We start from the raw sequence: 21,737 nt of genomic DNA, 5'->3' as shown, positions 1-21,737 counted from the left end.
AGTAAAGGTGGCAAATTAAATATGAAAGTAGACATTAGACTGAACAAAACTGTTATGGAGGGGAATGTGCGAAATACATTTTTGTTGAATAAGAGAGAAATTAACCAAAACAATAAATGAGTAGTGTATAAAACATCCAAACCAGTAAGTTTGGACTGAGGGTTTAATTAGAAATATAACAGTTGATTGAAGAATAGAGATTATAGTGAAAGTTATGAGAATGATAAGAAAAATTAGGAGAGTGAACTGATTGTAAAATAATTTTTTTTGTTAAATAATAATATTTTTTGGTTTACCGATCAAGTGTTGATCAATTTTATTAACTGAACCAACTAGTTTCGCCACACTTATCTTTTGGCATCTTCAGGGCTTACATAGAGGTTTAAACAATCTCACAATTATGCGTAACTGCAAACTGACTAGAATAACTGTAAAAAACTGACTAGAATAACTGTAAAAAACTGACTAGAATAATTCTTGTCAGTTTGCAGTTACGCATAATTGTGAGATTGTTTAAACCTCTATGTAAGCCCTGAAGATGCCAACAGATAAGTGTGGCGAAACTAGTTGGTTCAGTTAATAAAATTGATCAACACTTGATCGGTAAACCAAAAAATATTATTATTTACTAATTTATGATCAAGAAAATAACCCCTTCATGATGAATTGTTTTTGTTGTTCATATTTCTTTAGCTATCTATCTATCTAAGTCTTTACCTAAATTTATTTTTTTGTCTCCCCCCCCCCTTTTTCTGCGGTTAGTTAGACTTCATGGTAAGCCTATCTAATGTAGTAGTTCCTAAATATTTGCGCAATATCAATTAAGAAATTTATATTTTCATAATGACTGCGCCACTTAATTGACCTTCTATTGCTTGAAGGTTAGGGCGAGAAGATAACAAAATTAAATTAATATGTTTGCACAATTTCTTTACATGTATGTCTTGGCTAGTTATTTTCTACTATTCCCATAGGTTTGCTAAATTGTTCGGGATAGTGCATTGACTAAGGAATAAGAACCAGGTAATTACAAAACAAAAACATATTTATTTTCGATTTAAAGGAAATGGTACAGCACGCATAAAGGTTGCTAAAAGATTAATTCAATCAAAAGCTCTTTAACTCACAAAACAGTTTTTCTAATCTAACCAACAGAACTTACAGTGCATTCACTTTCAGAAACCTTATTGCATTTTGACATAAAAGTGTCTCCTGTGACAAACTTAGCTTACAAGCAAGCATATATATTCCAAGAGGGATTGTAACAACTTTCTTCTGCCACATGCAATACTTAATTAGCACTAATTCTGATGCTATCACAAGCAACCTGTGAATTAAACACACTTAACAATACATAATCTTCCCTTAATTCAGATTCAATTTAACTGCCAGTTAACAAATAACCTCTTGCAATCACTTACGATTTCGAGTTACATTCTCATAACATAATACAATAAAATAATGGCTTACTTGCTAACATTCACGAATGGAAAGTCCGATTTACGTTCTGCAACATACATCGAGACTGGAGCGTCTTCTGTCTAATCAGTCCTCAAGAGTTTTCCTTCATCGGACTCGCTGGGATTCTGCTGTAGCTACCCAGAGCCTAGAGAGAGAGCTGGTGGCGGAGAAACATCTAGCGGCAGGAAGAACAATCCTTCTGGACCAAGAGAAGGAGCCTCCATAGAAGTTGAAGGTGAAGAGCCAAGAAAAGGACCTTGAACCAAACACTGCATTCCCTTTTATTCCATTTTCAGTCCTTTGTTCTTAATTAAGAGTATCCCAGGATTAGCCAGAAGCAAGAAAAAATTGACATCGTCGCTTGATCTTACGATTTGGATGGAATTCCTCTCTAATCTGGCTTAATTCCTACTAAGCTTTTACCAAGTCTAAAATGCAGGTGCATTCTGACAGCAAATTTTTCTTTTATATATTAGATTTATTAACCCCTTAACATACCAATTAAAAACCAGAAAGCTGCCATTTTTCTGCCAATTTTTTGGGCAAGGGTGATTTGCTGGATCAAATTCATCATTATTTGAAAAATAATAAGAAGTTCGGATTAGCGAGATACCACTGTAATTTAATTTATATATGTATGGATCAAGAATAGTCTTTCATATTTATGAAATGCTATTCCTAAATGTGAAATTCATAAATATAAATACGAAAGACTATTCCTCAAATCTGCCTCAGTCCTGAAAAACTTTCCATACCTCAACAAATTTGGGTGCAGGGGACTGCCCCAAATTTGGGAAACATGCATTCTAAGATTGTCGGTCCAATGGCACAGCCATGACTACCCAATTTAGTCTACTGGGAGACACCCATTTAAGACTCTAGGCCCAACTTCTGTTGCCTTTCAGTTTCATTTGTCTAGTGATAGTGCCTGCATGCACATATCATTGTTTTTTATGAACCTGATGATGGCAATGTAACATTGCTGAAATATAGGAAAGTATTAGTCTTTCTTCTTTTTCTTCTTCCTTTCTAGGCTTATAGGCCAAGTGGCTTGTTCTCGACTCAATTCCATCTTTTTAAGGGTCTTCCTCTGCATCAGGTACCTTTTGGGTGGTAATTTAGAATTTGTTTAGGTATTCTGCTTCTATTCATTCTCAGTAATTTTCAATTCATTTATCTGTAGCAAATAGCTGTTTTATTTAGGGAGTTTGTAATTCCAAGTTTATTTCTGATTTTGCTGCTTTTCATTTTGTCCATTATTGTAACTCCTTCAATTCTGGGTCAGAAATTTCATTTTGGATGATTCAGTTCTTCTTTCATCTGCTTTTTTTTTTATTGTCCATATCTCACTATTGTAGATTCTTATTTGTGTGTGGTTTTGTACATAATTGGGTTAAAAATTAAAAAATTTTATTTATAATGTCTGTTCCTTTTAAAATGTTTGATAGCTTCAGTTTTATATCAACTTCATTTTCATATGACATTATGCATCCTAAATATTTGAATGTATTTACTTGCTCTATTATTTTGTTGTTTATTATTATTTTGCTTATTATTGAATTAGCTCCTTTGAAGGCTATGACTTTTGTTTTGTCTATTGATATTTCCATACCATATGTTTTTATCAGATTATTTAGACTGCATAATGATTTTTGTAGTTCATCTTCATTGTTTCCAAGGATTATTTGGTCATCAGCAAAAAGTAGTAGCTAATCTGTTGTTAGGGTTTATCTTGAATCCTCCTTCATTAGTTATCTTCCATTCCTTTATGATTTTATCTATGTATATATTAAATAAAACTGGTGAGAGAGGGCAACCCTGACGTATTCCTCTAATTATTGGTTTCCAGCTTGATGTTAAATTATTGTACTTCACAGATATTTAATATATATCAAGATAATAAAATAAGGCTCTAAGGAGTTGGTTTATTATTTCATAATCTTCCAGGATTTCCCACTCTCTGATAATTTTATCAAATGCTTTGGTGTAATCTATAAAAGCTATGTGTGTTTCTATGTTCATTTCTCTGTGTTTTTCAATTAGTAATTTTAATGTAAATGCAGAGTCTATGCAAGGACCTGCCTTTTCTGAATCCATTTTGTTCTATTAATTTTGGGTCTACTATGCATTTAAGTTTATATGCTAAGATTTTTCCATATACTTTATAACAGATACTAAGTAAGCTGATGCCAGGATAATTGTTACAGTCAGATTTGTCCTCTTTTGCACATGGAGATAACTATTGCTTTTGTCCAATCTTGTGAGCATTTTCCTTCTTTCCATATCATATTATAAAAGTTAAGTAACCTGAGCAAGAATTCAAGTCCTGCATATTTGATAAGTTGTTTCAAGTTTATATTGTCTTTACCTGGAGCCTTACCTGTTTTGCTTTGGGTTAATGCTTCTGTTAATTCTTTTAGAGTGATGTTTTCCAGTTGTCCAAGATGTTTACAAAGGGTGGTTTTCTGTTTTGAATGCTTTTATCTCACCAAAGATCTTGGTTGCAATTTTGACATGTTTCTATTTTAATGATATTAATATCTGCTTTTTCTCTAGTTTCATTACTTAGATCTTTAAGGATTTTATAATTATTTGTTAGGTCTTTTAAGCATACAGTCTCTCTCTAATTTTGTTACAAAATTGTTCCATCTGTTTCTGTTTATTCTCCTGCATGCTGCTTTTGCTATTGCTTTTTTCCCCTGCTGTATTCGATTTTTGATTCTATTGTCTTCAGGTTGAGCCAGTTTTTATATGCTTTTTTTTCCCTCTTCAATAATGTATTTAATTTTGTCATCTCAGTCCCTAAGGCCTCATTTTCTTTTCCACTTTTTTTCTTTGTTCCTAAACTTTTTTAATTTATCATCTAGTTCTTTATTCTTTTTTGGTACAAATATTTAATACCATTGTCGTCTAGAAGTCTAACTTTGAAGGATTCAAAATTTATATTTTTCCTTATACTTTTTTGTTGTTTTCGATCTTGGTTCCCATTTTATTTTTCCAGTTAAGAGGTAATGATCTGATTCTATTTCAGATCCTCTGTGTACTCTTGTAGTATTAGTCTTTTATAATTATTATTTTAGCATACATTGTTATTTCCTGAAAAACTAATAGTTATGAGTAACCAGCATATAAGCCTACCTACAAAAATATTATGGAATGTAATTTGCTTAATTTATTTTACAGATTTAACTGTTCTTCAGCGAATTGGATTAATTTATTTTCTTTATCTCTTCCTCTACTCTGGATTGGAATATTCCCTTGCATTTCTTACTCACATTCGATTTATGTATACAAGGTTAGTGGTGTTTATTAAATAATTTCAGAGACATTGATATGTTTTTTAAGAAAGCCAGTTCTAAAAGTGAATTTTATTGTACATTTGAACTATATATAAAGATGGTTCTTTTGTTAATTTTATTTGGCAGTTTTTTTTGTGGATGACTACTTGGAGAATGAGGGGAAAGAAGAAATTTTTGGATTTGAAGTACTCTTTAGAATTGTACTCTTTAGGAAATACTTAAGACAAGTGAATGAATGAAGAAGAAGAAGAAAAATTTATTCTTGAGTTTGAAATACACTGAGTTCTGTAAAGGATTTTGAATAGCAGCTGCATATTTTAAAATTAAATAGAGATAAATTTAGAAGTCAGCAAGGAAATTATTTAACAATGCAAGTTCTTGAAGGATTTATTCCAGGAACTCAAAAAAAAAAAAAAAAAAAGAGGCAGACGAATAAACTGGATAGACGATATGAAAAATTGAATAGGTCACTTAGAGAGCTCAAAGCAAAGTGTCAATCAAGAACTGAGTGGAAGATTCCTGTGAGGAATATTTCCTAATATCTACTCTACTATCCTTTGTGGACTATGGGAAGAAGAAAGGGAATTACTGATGTTTAAATAGATGTTCTGTACAGGTGATTATTGAGTACATGGCTTGCCCATTGTATGTTACTAGCAGTAAGTTTGTTTTTCTTATATAAAAAATTTCTTGTTTTTGTGTGTTTTGCAGTTTTTTATATCAGCCCTACACACAAGAGTTCCCAAGATGTATGGTGGGAAAGCGGTTAAAAGATAGACAGGAATTTGTCGATGTGTTTTTTGAAGATTGTAGTCATTGGAGGAAAACAGTATAGATAAGACTGTTCCACAGAGAACAAAGGTGTAGGAGAAGTAGACTTAGAAGTTGGTTTGTTGAGTTTGGAGTTGAACTGTATATGGGTGTGTTGACTGGTAACTGCTGGTTTTCATATATTAGTACAGGAAAGTGGGGGGTATGGTATCAGCCAGTTCAAAGGAGCCATGCCATTGGAAATACCTCTGGAAAAGATATAACACAGCAACAAAGCATTTACAGGAAGTTGGTGGGGGAGGTGGTCATCGATTAAGTAAATTGTTTGCTTCTATATTCACTCAAGTTCTGAGGACAGTTGCACCACTCCAAATGTGTGATTATTCTAAGGTTGGGTAAATTTGAGCTTTGTAAAGTGTCAGAAATTAATCAGGAAGAAAGTTAAGTGTGAAGAGCAAAACTAAGTTTTATTTTATGAAATATTTTTGAAGAATTTTATGAATTTCACTGACATTGATTTAATTGGTGCTACTGAGACTGAATTTATTAATTATAATTAATAAATTATAACTTAATAAATTCATAAATTAAAAAACCCACTAACAACATCAATAATTATTGATGTTGTTAGTAGGTTTTGTAGTGAATTTTGTCTATAGCAGTTATGATGTATAAAATTGAGTCTGTTGAGTGAGGTGAATTTTACTAAGATAGGTTGTTGTTGTTGGGAATGTAATATGTATGCATCGGTGAATGTGGCGGATGAGAGATTGTTTAATCTCTTGAGAGATTAAACAAGAGAAGTGAGAGAGTGAGGGTCTGTAGAAGGCATGATATATCAATGGAATAATACAGTGATTTGAATGAAAGTAGTTGGGAACTGGAAATGAAGAAAACCAGGCGAAAGGCAAGTGATGGATGTAAGATTAAGAATGATAGCCAGAAGAATGAATGTGGAGAATGTTACTGTAAATATGGAAATGATTAAGAAAGGAAATGTAAGTGTAATTGCAGAAGTGAGCCTGACTGACAAAGCTAGAGCTGGCGTGGCTGCAGGAACTGAAGAAAGTCTGACTGAGAGAGAGCAGTAGCAGAAACAATTGCTGGAATGCAAGAACTGAAGAATGAAATTAGATATATGGTGGATATGAACAGAAGAGTGCAAAAGAATAAAATGAAAGACAGTGAGAAAAAGAAGTAGCAATGATTCAAGAATAGCACTATGGAGATTCTATCTTAATAGATATAGTGGATAAGAGGGCACAAAAGGTCTGTGTTCCAGGAGGGAGAATGAACAGGATTATTGAGGTTGCTAGATATGAGAAGTAAGCATGCTAGGGAATTAGTGGTTGTGCTACAGTGAACGATGTAGTTCAGCATAGGAAGAATGTGAGGATGGATATCAGAAGATTATTGAGGAGAGTGAAAGACATCAGTGTTGTAGAAGTAGTTTGAATGTTGCCAAGGTATGACAATGATGAGTTGTAGTGGAGATATGTTAGTGGAAATATGTGAAGAGAAAGAAGTGCAATGAGTTTGAGGGACAAATGAAACTGTATAACTGTGATGGACTGCATTAGAATGGTTTTGGAATGAGTCATTTGGAAAGATTGCTGCTGGAAGGAAGGAAATGGATGAGTGATGCAAGCATGGTATCAGTGAAAGTCAGAGAGGATTTAAATGAGCATAAGAGTGGATCAGGTGAGACTGATGTGATTGTAAATTGAGATGAGAATATGAGAACAGGAATGTGAGTTAGACAGGGAAATGGGGTGTGCTACAGAGGTCAGGGAGATACAGTGTAAGGAGAGTGGATTTTGAAAGCAGTAATGCATGCATGTATGTGGATAGTGTTTTTTTGTGAAGATTGGAAAGGAAAGAAGGGCGAGGGGAATTATATCTGCACAAGGTTGAGATACAGTGGGAAAACGTGGCAGTGGTTTTATAGCAGTTATGGTGAAGGTTGATAGAGTGAGATATTTATTTGGGTATTGATACAAGCCAGGGAATGTGGAGGCTTAGTGGACAAGCAAAGAGTGGTCATTACTGGTGATTTCAGTTATGGCAGTATTGAATGGAATGAAGAGATAGCAGGAAATAATGAGGATGAATTTCTCCAGTTCTTAAGGGACAACAATTTTAGGCAACATGTAATGGAGGGCACATGATGGTTAAGAGTCTTAGGTCTGGTTCTATCATCAGAGGATGTGTTTGTGAATGGAGTGTCCAATCTTCCTGCAGTTGGTGAGAGTGACCATAAAGTGATCATATGGGTTGTAGCCAGTCATGTGAGAACTTCTCTAAAGAAGGGATATATATGCAGGGCTAGTGATTATGAACAGTTTAGAAGATGGCTGGCAGCTGGAAAATAGGAATTGAGTGGAAAGCAGACAGATGCTGCTTTTTCAAGAGCTATTTAACAGCAGCATTGTCTGAGTGTATTCCAAAGTTCAGAAGACTAAACAAGGTAAGATGAATGAACAGGTTACGTATGGAATCTGGCAGAAGGCACTGTAGAGGCACCACAAGATGAATGTTGGTTACAATAAGTTGTATGAAGAGTACAAAGAGCAAGCCAGAAAGGTGACTTGGTTGGTAAAAGCACAAAAGTGCAGTATGAGAAGAAATTAGCAATCAAGGTAAGAAAAATCCTAGTGAGCTCTTTTGATATATGGCAAGTAAAAGAAAAACTAACTATGGGAGGATGATGTTAGTGATGACACTGACAGATTGGTAACTGATGCAGCAGATATAGTTGACCTATTCACTGAGCAGTTTATCAGTGTATTCCATCCTCGTGGAGGCAACATAATGAGAAGCTGGAGAGTAGAGGGTATAGTGGAGAAGGAACAGATGGTGAATGAGCAGGAGGTATATAAAGAATTAAGTAAACTTGCTGTTAATAAAGCAGTTAGATTTCACAATATATATCACCATGTGTAATAATGGAATGATGTGTGGAATTAATAATGGTACCTTTCGCACACACCTATTTAATGTGAGTCTTGCAACTGGGAGAGTCCCAAAGGAGTGAAAGGTGTGAAAAATTGTTCCATTTCAAAAAAGAAAGGATAAGACTGAAGCTACAAATTATAGGGCAATCTGTGTCTGGGGTTGTTGTTGTTGTTAAGGTGTTGAGAATGTGATGAGGACTTGGATTCAGACATGGATTGGTATTAGCAGTATTCTTGATAATGGTCAACATGAGTTTGTTAGAGGAGGTTTTTTAGCAATCTGTTTATGCATGACAACAAGATGACAAATTCACTTGATAAAGGAGATGCATAATATAGTTGTGTACTTGGATTTTTCAAAGGGCTTTGATAGACTACCACATGATAAGCCTGTAACTAAATTGAAACAGATGAGATTAGATAATGGACCAGTGAACTGAATAGCTGCATGGCTATTAGACAGGTATCAACAAGTGTGTATGGAGGTGTGGTATCCCAAAAGAGAAGGTCACTAGTGGAGTGCCACAGGCATATGTTTTAGGACCATTATTGTTTAACTTGTATGCTAATGACATTGGGACTGGCTTAATGGGCAATGATCAGCTGTTTGCTACTCATAAAAATTTAGGAAGAACTTTAAGAAATAGAGCAGATGTGGCCCTTGCAGGAAGATCTGAATAGACTGTGTGAGTGGGGAATTGAGTGGAGCTATCAGTTTAATGTTGCAAAGTCTAGAAATTTGTATAAAACTAATGGAGAAATTTTGAAAGAGGGAAGAGGTGAGAGATCTAGGAGTAATGGTGGACAGAGACTTGAAGTTTAGGGGTCACACTGCTGAAATTGTAAGAACATCACAGTGGATTATGGCAGCTAGGAGGAGGACATTGATATTCAAAAACAAATAGGTCATGGTTCTATTGTATAAGGTTTTGATCAGGCCACATATGCTGCTGTCAACAGATTTGGTCACCTGGTTTTCAAGGAGATGAGGATGTATTGGACAGAGTCCACAGAAAGTTTAATAGAAGAAGAGGAGGCTATATAATTGAGACATAAGTTGATGGGGGGGGGGGTTTCTTACCAGATTAATGTGAAGGTGATTTTTCATAGAGTAGAGGGAGCAAGGGTAAAACTAGAGGCCTTCCCTGAAAGCTGTACAAGGAGAGTGTGAACAGCAGAACGAGAAGCAGGTTCTTTGCATGGAAAGTGATTGGCAAGTGGAATGCATTGCCTGAAAGTGTGGCGAGTACAAAAACTGTAAATGGGTTTAAAGCACAGTTCAACAATCTTTTTGCATGAAAGTATAGACCTCCCACGATGAGTCCTTTGACTCCGTGGAGATCAAATATTAATAAAAACAATAATTTGGATGACACTCTAAACTTGCTGGCTGTTATAATTTTCTCTCTCTCTCTCTCTCTCTCTCTCTCTCTCTGAATTTTATTTTATATTTTGTTTGGAAAAAAGTGATATATATTTTGCATTTTTAATGTCATGTTATTTTGGTTTATTTTGCTCTCTTTGTATTATTATGCATTCTATGATAAAGATCAAAGGATGTGTATTTTTGTATGACTTGATAATGTCACTGATTATATACATTCAGCTGTTATAGCAGACTGTGTAACAAACTCACTCATCATAACAATACTGAAAACTCTAAGCCCACAGGAACAATACTGTTGTAAAGAAAATTCTCCACAATAAAACTATCTATTGTATTGGTTGTTAGTTGGATGCATCCAGTTATTGACCAATTAGTATATCAGGAGTGGCACTGAAGATTTTGGAAAAGTTGATTAGGGCATGCATTCAGAAATGAGTTGACAGAGAATCTTTACTATTCAATGAACACATGGGTTTACTAAGAGAAGATCATGTTTTAGCAACTTGCTCATATTCTTTATGTTATCATTGAGCTAGACAACAGGAATGGATACACCATAATACTTTTGGCTTTTGCTAAGGCTTTTGACAAAATACAGCATGGAAGACTGTTGCATAAATTGGAGAATATGGGATTGGATTATATACTTGGCAAGGATAAGAGGATGACTGACTGATAGATATTAAAAAGTTGTATAATGGGAGGTGTAAGAGTGTTAAAAGTTATATCAGGATTGAAGAATACTGATTATGAAGAAGACTGAGAATTTGTCGACTGCAGACTCTAGCAAAGAGGAGAAAGAGGGGTGATATGAGTGAGACTTACATATTTCTGAAAAGGTCATGCAGGATTTCTTTTGATCGAATTTTTTATTTTATGGAGGGTGGGGAAAGGAAAGAAAATCCTTGGAAGCTGAGAATGAATGGCACTAAGAACGGGTTGAGGCTCTCATAGGGTGGTGTGTGATTGGAATGGATTGCGTGGGATGTTGTGTGTGCAAACAGTATGAATGAATTCAAGAACAAATATGATAGCTGGTGTGTGTAGTATGTGGCCTCACTCAGTGAATCCCTGACTCCCTGAAAGTCTCTCTTAATAATAATAATAATAATAATAATAATAGACTATATAATAACTATATATATATATATATAAATAAATCATTGTCTATTTCAGCATGCAGCAAGGAAAGATGTATGTGTTCAGTGGAGTCATAATGGCCACCGTTCAAGGTTTGTCAAAGCGTATATTAGGCATCTCTAAAATAAACTTCATTTAGGGATTCAGTTTTTAATGACATTTCTAATACTTTTAGCACTATTCAGAACATTTTTTAACACATTAAAGTTTGTTTTGCTTGCTATTGAGATTCTATTATCAATGTAATTTATTGCAGATTTTTGCATATAAGTTTTGAGCATTCCCAAATTTTCAACCATTCATTGTTGGCTTATACCAATAAATGTTTGAAAAATGGCAAGTAAACATTTTTTATTTTCCAGCTGTTTTTTACCTGGAATATTAATAGTTGTATTGGGTGGATTTGGCATCCTTTGAGAAATTTGGCAGCGCCTTAGAGAAATGATTTATTTGAGGGAGATCTAATGCAGTGAATAAGGGAAACCGTGTCATCTTGGGAGGAATGCTGAGGATGTCTATGTAAGTTCAGCTATGGTGTGCAGATGTAATAGTGATATGAATACCAGTGAACATGGTTATGAACCTGGTGAAGGGGTCGACTACTCTTTGCATTTAGACTTTTTGAGTGTGTCTGGAACAGAAAAGAGAAAGTTGTCTGAGAAAAAAAGAGAAAGAGACAAGTAGACTGCAGATGTAAGTGTATGAAAATGCTAGGGAGTAACTTCTTATGTGTGTATATACAAATGCTAGGAGCATTAAAAACAAGGTGATTGAGTTTGTTGCCTTAGTGAATATGTCGTAGCATAACATTGTTAGCATTAATGAAACCTGGCTCTTAGAGTAGGATGCAGTAACTGGAATCAAGTGTAAAGATATAATATTTTTAGGAATAGCAGGGTGGAGGACTAATTATATCAGATGACTTGATTCCTTTTAGAATAGGAACTCGTGAAAACAGTAATGGTAATTATGTCCTATGTAGCAGTGAGTTTGAAGCTATCTGGTGTGAAGTGGAAGCTAATAGAAAGAAATATATCTCCAGGTCTGTAGCAAGCAAGCAAAACTTGCTTGCTTGCTACAGACCTGGTGGTCAGTTGCTGGAGGATATGAACAAATGCATTGCTAAATTACTCTGATTGGTGCTAAATGATGATAATGAAAGAGAATTTACCGAGTTGTTGCAAAGCACCTTTCTCGAGCTGCATGTAAAAGAAGCAGCTCAGGGTCAAAGAGTGGTGAGAGGTAGCCAACTGCACAGATGTTCTATTCAGGACAGGTTACAGACCTGGTGAACAACAAAACTGAAAATTATGACTTACACAGGAGAATATTATCTTTTGTCCTGTGGTATCAATGACTAAATGGGAAAGATATCAGCAATGCATTGGACATTTTGAAAAGGTGCTTAAATGAGGCAGCATCCAAATATGTCCTAGAGTTTGAAGAGCAAATAGACTGGGAATGAAATGGAGATTTTTTTTTTTTTTCTGGAGCTCTTATTAAACGAGCTCCGTAAAGAAAAAAATAAAAATAATGTGGAAGAATATTGTGAAAATAAGAGTGAGAGGAGCAAAATATATGTCTCAAGCCTGACTAGTTAAAAGTATTATATAGAAAGCTAAGTTGGAGTATGAAAAGAAATTGGGTGTACAGGCTAAAGGCAACTAAAAAGAATTTTATCATTATGCTGCAGGTAAAAGAAAGAATGAATGTGAAAGAATAACCGAATGCAAAAATGGTACACATGTCAGAATCAGATGTGATTGTTCAAATAATGAGTGCTCATTTCACTAGAATCTGTCAACCTTGTCCTGGTGTATGTAACATAGTACACAGTTGGATGAAGAGATAGCAGTGCATAAGGAGGAGGGTTCTAGAGAAGTTGCATAGCCTGGATAAGAATTGGTCATATGGACAGATGAAATATCAGCACGTGTGCTAAAGGAATGTTCAGCTGAACTGGCTAGGCATGTTTGTATAATTTGAGTCTCAGCTCAGGAAAGATCTCACATTAATGGTATGAATGTATGATAATCCCATTGAACACAAGGGTAGTGCAAAGACTGATGTGTCTGACTCTCGACCTATTAGTATATCTAGAGTGATATGAAGATTTTAGAGAAGCTGGTAAGAACTTGCATATTTTGCAAGGAACAGCATGGATTTTCTTAAAAGAGATTATGTCTGAACAATTTGCTTTTATATTATAATGTTACATCTTAGTTGGATAAAAGCAATGGATACATTATGATACTGTTGGAATTTTCTAAGGCATTTTATAAGATACCACATGAAAGGATTTTGCATATTGGATTGAAATAGGAACTGTTAACATGCTTGGATAAATGGGTGGCTGTTGACAGGTATAAGAAAATGGTATGTGGGGTGTGAATATGCCAGATTTAAGGTGACCAGAGATATATGCCCCATAGACCAGTTCTTGGACCATTGTTGCTTAATCTATATATTAATACTATTGGGAAGGGCCCTAACAGGAGATGCTCAATTGTTTGCTGACACTGCAAAGATTCATGACAGTCAGAGGTGCTACTGATATACAACATTTACAGGATAATTTGAATAGGCTGGAAATGTAAACAAATGTTAATAGCTGTTAATCCAATGTTAGTAAGTAAAAAGTTATGCACTTTGATCATCATCATCATCATCATCATCAAATTCTGCCATGTACCCTCAAGGGGTGTACAGGATATGACAGTACTACATGAAAAAATTACATCATTACTAACTTCCTATCTACAATTTTTCTCCAAATCAGTCTGTTACTTGTCAAGACTCCAACATTATCAGATCTTATATTTCTATCGTCTAAGGCACTTTGTACCGTATCAATCCACCTATATCTTGGTCTTCCTCTGGGTCGTTTTCCTGCCAACCTGGCAGACAACACTTGTTTTGCTAATCTTTCCTCTCCCATTCTATTTAAGTGACCATACCATCTGAGATTAGCTCTGCTAACGCATTCCTGGATGCTGACAATGTCAAGTTCTTTCCTAATATCCTCATTTTAAATATGATATTGCCATTGATGCCATCTGTTCACGCCTCTAATCTTTCTCAGGACTCTCATATCTGCGGTCTCTAGTCTTTGGTCAAGTGTTTTACTTCTGACCCAGCTCTCAGATCCATAAGTTAAAATTGGTTTGAACACAGTCTTGTATACAGCTAATTTAGTGTTCTGACTAATTTCTTTCTTATTCCATATGGATTTATTCAATTGACTTCCCACGATACCAGCTTTGCTGATTCTGTTGTCTATTTCTATATTTAGTTTACCATCTTCAGTAAAAATTGTGCCTAAGTCGCTGAAATGTTTTACTTGTTCCACAGGTTCTCCATTCACAACACAGTTGACATTTTCAATGATTCTGCCTATTTTCATTGTCTTTGTCTTTTTATTGCTGACCTTCATACCATATCTATTACAACAGCTATTCAATTTAGTCAGAGAATCTTGCAGACTTGTAGCGGATTTATTTAGAAGTATAACATCATCCGCATAAAGCAAAGAGCTGACATTAACATCTCCAATTTTGATATCATGTTTAATACCACTTTCCTTCATAATGTGATCCATATAGATAATGAATAACAGCGGGGATAATGTACATCCTTGTCTCACACCAGATTTAACATTAAACCATCTTCCTGTACTTCCTTCAATTCTAACTGCTGACTCACAACTCAAATAAAGACTAAGTATTGCTTGATATAATGCCCCATTGACAGCATATAACTGCAGCGTATTGAATAGCTTCTCTCTTGGCACCTTGTCATATGCCTTTTCCAAATCGACAAAACTTAAATACAGATCTTTGTTATATTCCCATGCTTTCTCGACTATTTGTCGTAAAGTGAAGATCTGATCCTGACAGCCTCTATTTGGCCTGAATCCAGCTTGTTCTTCACCAAGCTTTTCTTCCACAATTCTTCTCAACCGTTTCTCAAGTATACTTGCATAGATCTTGCCAGGAACACTCAGTAGGGAAATACCTCTGTAATTCTCACATTCAGTTTTATTTCCCTTTTTATATATGGGTACTATGAGAGCTCTACTCCAATCATCGGGAATTCGTCCCTCTGTCCAGGCTTTCTGAACTATGCAGTGCAGCCACTGTAAGACTCTTATACCACCATACTTCAGCATTTCTGGTCGAATATCATCTACTCCTGCTGCCTTTGCACATTTCAAGCCTTTGATGGCTTTTTCTACTTCAAGTATGGATATGTATTCCTGACTGCATGCCTGGTCAGTGTTTTTTATCACTGTGCTGTCATCACTGCTTGTTTCATTTAGCAGTTTTTCAAAGTAATTACTCCATACATCAAGGATATCTTTTTCTCCTGTTTTCATTTCACCTTTATCATCTCTAATTCCTTTTACAGCACTCTTTCCTCCATTCCTAAGCTTCTTCAACAACCTCCAGAATATTTTGCCACCTTCTTGATATTTATTTTCTATATTCTTGCCAAAGTCCTCCCATGACTTTTGTTTAGCTAGTTTTACACACTGTTTAGCTTTCTTACATTTGTCTCTGTATTCTGTAAGAGTAAAAGCTGACTTATTTGCCAGGAACTTTTGATATGCTTTCTTCTTTTCCTTCACTGCCTCTTTAACTTCCTGTGTCCACCAGGGAGTTCTGATTTTTTTATCTTTGCACACAACCTCGCCACATTCCTCTCTGGCAGAATCAATCAATGTTTCCTTCAGAGTTTGCCACTGAATCTCCAAGGTTTGATTCCTGTTCTCAAACTCTTTCATTTTCTTTTCAATAATATTTCTGTATTTTAGTCTACAGTTTACATCTGAGAGCTGCTCAACTTTTATTCGCTTTAAAACTTTCTTACATGTTATTCTTTTCAATATGAAATTCAATTTTATCCTGCTCAAGACTAAATAGTGATCACTTCCAATTTCAAATCCTCTGTACACTCTGGTGTCCTGCACCAGGGAGAAAACATCACTATCAACAATAACATAGTCAATGAGACTTTTCTTATTCCTAGCCTCTTCTCTCCATGTGAATTTGTGCACATTTTTATGTTGGAACATGGTGTTAGTAATAACCAGTCCATGTCCTGAGCAGAAATCCAACAGATATTTGCCATTATTATTAGCTTTGCTCTTTTCTCCAAATTTTCCCAAAATATTTTTGTATGTCTCACAATCATTTCCTACTCTACTGTTTAGATCCCCAACAAGGACCAACTTTTCATTTTTCATTGTGTCAGTTGCTTTTTCTAAAGCCTCAAAAAATTCCTCCACTTCTACCTTAGTAGAACCTTCTGTGGGACCATAGGCACAAATAAGTCTCATTGTCCAGTTCCCCATTCTCATATTTGCCCACATTACTCTACTTGAGACTGACTGCCATTCAAGAAGATTAGCCTCGTATTTTGTGTTGAATGCTATGGCTACTCCTTCTTTTCCTTGATTGTTATTGCCTGAATATAACATTTTGTATTTATTGCTCAGAAAGATCTCACCAGTTTTGGTCTTTTTTGTTTCAGTCACCCCTATTATGTCGATCTGGTACTTATCTAATTCCTCAGCTAGCTCCATTTCTTTGCCATTCAGGCTTCTTACGTTGATAGTACCGATCTTTAACTCTGGTGATGTTGAGTTGGGGTTTGTTTTCAGATTTGTTCCAGTAGCTGACTTTTCGCTGTTCGCCCTGGTTCCCTGGCGAAAACAACGGGGGCCTTGTTTAACCGGGCGACGCCCCAGCCGGCATGAAATTTTGTCATGTTGTACCATCATTTTTTATTTTGGTTTAACCAATAAGAATACAATTTGTTCGGCTAAATCCCAAATTGCCAGCCCATCCTCGTTCGTTCAGTATCAAAGTAGATACCCAACAGGGTGCACCACGAGAAGGTGAGGATTGGACATTAGGTCAGAAGCCCTGGTCGGTTCTCCGCATTCCTTTAAAGGCTATGTGGAGGTCTCCTCTCAGTTATACAGCTTTGACCCTTAAGCACCCCTTGAAAACAAATTTAAAATGTTTTAAGACTAAGCAGTTCTTTTGTTAATCTTAAAAGAAACGTATTTAATTTGTATTATTTATTATTTCTTTTTTGTTATTTTTTATATTTTAATGGAAAAAATCATGCATTGGAGTTGGTTCACAAATTTTGCTTCCTGCGTATTTCAGCGCTTAATGAATATTAGTAAATATATGCTTTTTCATATAAGTTTCATTTCAAACGTATTCATAAGAAGCACAAAAAAAGCTTACAAACACAAAATCTTGAATATAAATTGCATTGAATATAAATACATTAAATATTATAATAATATATGTTTGTATTATGATTTTTTTTTGATGGGGAGCTTTGAATTATTTTAATTTTTCCAAAGGGGCCTTTGCATCCATAAGTTTCGGAAGCACTGGTCTAAGGCACTTTGTACAGTATCAATCGACCTATATCTTGGTCTTTCTCTGGGTCGTTTTCCTGCCAACCTAGCAGAGAACACTTGTTTTGCTAATCTTTCCTCGCCCATTCTATTTAAGTGACCATACCACCTGAGATTAGCTCTGCTAATGCATTCCTGGATGCTGACAATGTCAAGTTCATTCCTAATATCCTCATTTTTAACATGATATTGCCATTGATGCCATCTGTTAACACCTATAATCTTTCACAGGATTCTCATATCTGTGGTCTCTAGTCTTTGGTCAAGTGTTTTACTTCTGACCCAGCTCTCAGATCCATAAGTTAAAACTGGTGTGAACACTGTCTTGTATACAGCTAATTTAGTTTTCCGACTAATTTCTTTCTTATTCCATATGAATTTCAATTGACTTCCTACCATACCAGCTTTGTTGATTCTGTTGTCTATTTCCATATTTAATTTACCATCTTCACTAAAAAAGAATATCCACTAAAAATGCCTGAGTTGCTGAAATGTTTTACTTGTTCCACAGGTTCTCCGTTCACAATGCAGTTGACATTTTCAGCGATTCTGCTTATTTTCATTGTCTTTGTCTTTTTATTGCTGACCTTTATACCATATCTATTACAACAGTTATTCAATTTAGACAGAGAATCTTGCAGACTCGTAGCTGATTTATTTAAAAGTATAACATCATCTGCATAAAGCAAAGAGCTGACATTAACATCTCAAATTTTGATATCATGTTTAATACCACCTTCATAATGTGATACATATAAATAATGAATAACAGAGGGGATAATGTACATACTTGTCTGACACCAGATTTAACATTAAACCACCTTCCTGTACTTCCTTCAATTCTAACTGCTGACTTACAACTCAAATAAAGACTAAGTATTGCTTGATATAATGCCCCATTGACACCATATAACTGTAGCATATTGAATAGCTTTTCTCTTGGCACCTTGTCATATGCCTTTTCCAGATATACAAAACTTAAATATAGATCTTTGTTATATTCCCATGCTTTCTCAACAATTTGTCATAAAGTGAAGATCTGATCCTGACAGCCTCTATTTGGCCTGAATCCAGCTTGTGCTTCACCAAGTTTTTCTTCCATAATTCTTCTCAACTGTTTCTCAAGTATACTTGCATATATCTTACCAGGAACACTCAGTAATGAAATGCCTCTGTAATTCTCACATTCAGTTTTATTTCCGTTTTTTATATATGGGTACTATGAGAGCTCTACTCCAATCATTGGGAATTCGTCCCACTCTCCAGGCTTTCTGAACTATGCAGTGCAGCCACTGTAAGACTTTTATACCTTACCTCCATACTTGAGCATTTCTTGTTGAATATCATCTACTCCAGTTGGCTTTCCACATTTCAGGATTTTGATGGCTTTTTATCCTTCAAGTATGGATATATATTCCTGATTACATGCCCGTTGAGTGCATTTTACCACTGTGCTGTTACTGATTTCATTTAGCGATTTTTTGAAGTAATTACTCCATAACTTCAAGGATATCTTTTACTCCAGGTTTCATGTCATCTCTAATTCCTTTTACAGCACTTTTTCCTCTATTTCTGAGCTTCTTCAACAACCTCCAGAATATCTTGCCATCTTCTTGATATTTATTTTCTGTTCTTGCCAAAGTCCTCCCATGACTTTTGTTTAGCTAGTTTTACACAGTGTTTAGCATTCTTACATTTATCTCTGTATTCTCTAAGAGCACAAGCTGACTTATTTGCCAGGAACTTTTGATATGCTTTCTTCTTTTCCTTCACTGCCTCTTTAACTTCTTGTGTCCACCATGGAGTTCTGATTTTTCTATCCTTATGTACAGACAATTTCTATACAGACAATCTCACTACATGCCTCTCTGGCTGAATCAATCAGTGTTTTCTTCAAGGCTTGCCACTGAATCTCCAAGGTTTGGTTGCTGTTCTCAAACTCTTTCATTTTTTCTTCAGTAATCTTTGTGTATTGTAGTCTACAGTTCACATCTGAGAGCTGCTCAACTTTTATTTGCTTTAAAACTTTCTTACATGTTAATCTTTTCAATATGAAATTCAATTTTATCCTGCTCAAGACTAAATAGTGATCACTTCCAATTTCAAATCCTCTGTACACTCTGGTGTCCTGCACCAAGGAGAAAACATTACTATGAACAATAACATAGTCAATGAGACTTTTCTTATTCCATGCCTCTTCTCTCAATGTGAATTTGTGCACATTTTTATGTTGGAACATGGTGTTAGTAATAACCAGTCCATGTCCTGAGCAGAAATCCAACAGGTATTTGCCATTATTATCAGCTTTGCTCTCTTCTCCAAATTTTTGCAAAATATTTTTGTATATCTGACAATCACTTCCTACTCTTCTATTTAGATCCCCAACAAGGACCAACTTTTCCTTTTTCATTGTGTCAGTTGCTTTTTCTAAAGCAGGGGTCAGCAACGGCAGCCCAAACGTGCATTTATGGCGGTGCATAAAAGGTTGACCATACTTACATGGCATGTAGCCCGTATGTTGAATTATTTAAATACTGTATTTTATAATATGAATAATAAATTAAAAATTTATTTTAATTTGTTATTCATATTATAATAGGTATAATATTTTAATATACTTCGTGATATCCCCGTTCAACTTGGCGCGAATCAACCGTGTGAGTCATCATGAGTGGGGATAAGATTGATATAATAAAAATTGATAACTTAAGTATTTTTTTCACTTACTATTTTTGCTTAAATGCTTGCGGTCCGATTATTAAAAATAAAAGTTGAACGTGGCCTGCGAGTCTGAAAAGGTTGCCAACCCCTGCTCTAAAGCATCAAAAAATTCCTCCACTTCTACCTTAGTAGAACCTTCTGTGGGACCATAGGCACAAATAAGTCTCATTGTCCAGTTCCCCATTCTCATATTTGCCCACATCACTCTACTTGAGACTGCCTGCCATTCAAGAAGATTAGCCTCGTATTTTGTGTTGAATACTATGGCTACTCCTTCTTTTCCTTTATTGTCATTGCCTGATTATAACGTTTTGTATTTATTGCTCAGAAAGATCTCACCAGTTTTTGTCTTATTTGTTTCAGTCACCCCTATTATGTCGATCTGGTACTTATCTAATTTCTCAGCTAGCTCCATTTCTTTGCCATTCAGGCTTCTTACGTTGATAGTACCGATCTTTAACTCTGGTGATGTTGAGTTGGGGTGTGTTTTCAGATATGTGTATACATATTTCACAATATGTACACACACATATATATATATATATATATATATATATATATATATATATATATATATATATATATATATCACAGAATAATGATATATCATTAAGTCCCACAGCCTCATTAACATTAAATTTACTCAATTCTCCATATATTTCCTATTCATTCACAGTCAGTCTCTCCTCCTCTTCTCTTCCCACTGTACTCAAAGTCTGCACAAAGTCACATTCACAAATATAAAATACCTTTATGAACTGCTCATTTAATATCTTAACTATATTCTCTGCAATGTTTATCCTTTTATCATTTTCATCGACCAGTATCATCCTTCCATAATCATTCTTCCTTCTATGGCTACATCAAAATATCTCCCTGTTTTTTTTTTTTTTTTTTTTTTGCTTAATTAGGTAACTGCTGCTCATTTTGCTACCCTTACCTACCTAGTTAGTACGGGTAGTCACCTTCTTTGTCTGTTCTTTTTACTCCTCATGCAACTGACTTTTATTACTTATGCTATCTCCATAATGCTCTTTTCTCGAGATTGCATGTTTAATCTCTCCATTTTCACCCATTTTACACACCTACCTTGGATTTTCAACTGTTCTTGAATTTTTAGATTATTTGAACAATAGGCCTGATATCATAAATTGAAATGCATGACTGAGCTACACAGAGGTTAAGCTCCTTATTGTGATGCTTCAAATAAACAGTGACTAACAGATAAATTGTACAATTTATCTGTTAGTCACTGAATTAAATATTTTAAATATAACGAGACAGTTAGTTTTTCATTGCTTTCCTAACGATTGCAGTTGGCACTTTAATATGTGCTGCAACACAGAAACTAATGTCCATTTATGATTAAACAGACATATCTTACAGGTATAGAATATTCTATACAAATAGTCAGTTATTTCTATATTTCTATATAAGCAAGTATAAGTTCCACATTACCCTCTATTCTGGGAATAATAGATTATATATATATATATATATAGAATTAGAATTATAAGATTATTTCATACCTTATGTATGTTATTTGAAAATTTTGTGTTTTCACT

The 21,737-nt window shown here is 34.9% G+C and overlaps 1 protein-coding gene across 1 annotated transcript in view; it reads left to right on the top strand.

Annotated features, from left to right (window-relative positions):
* The window catches only part of rtet (major facilitator superfamily domain-containing protein rtet), a 116,636-nt gene that overhangs the window by 33,459 nt on the left and 61,440 nt on the right, over positions 1-21,737 (top strand). The window contains exons 4-5 of the mRNA XM_090399720.1: positions 4,645-4,756; positions 11,049-11,104. Of these exons, the coding sequence (XP_090255846.1) occupies positions 4,645-4,756; positions 11,049-11,104 (168 nt within the window). The remainder of the gene's footprint in view (positions 1-4,644; positions 4,757-11,048; positions 11,105-21,737) is intronic.

Source organism: Typopeltis vanoorti, chromosome 1, assembly GCF_054136105.1.
Source record: "Typopeltis vanoorti isolate ZY-2024b chromosome 1, IOZ_Tvanoo_1.0, whole genome shotgun sequence".
NCBI lineage: Eukaryota > Metazoa > Arthropoda > Arachnida > Uropygi > Thelyphonidae > Typopeltis > Typopeltis vanoorti.
The sequence above is the reverse complement of the archived record's forward strand: the minus strand, read 5'-3'. Positions and strand labels throughout refer to the sequence as shown.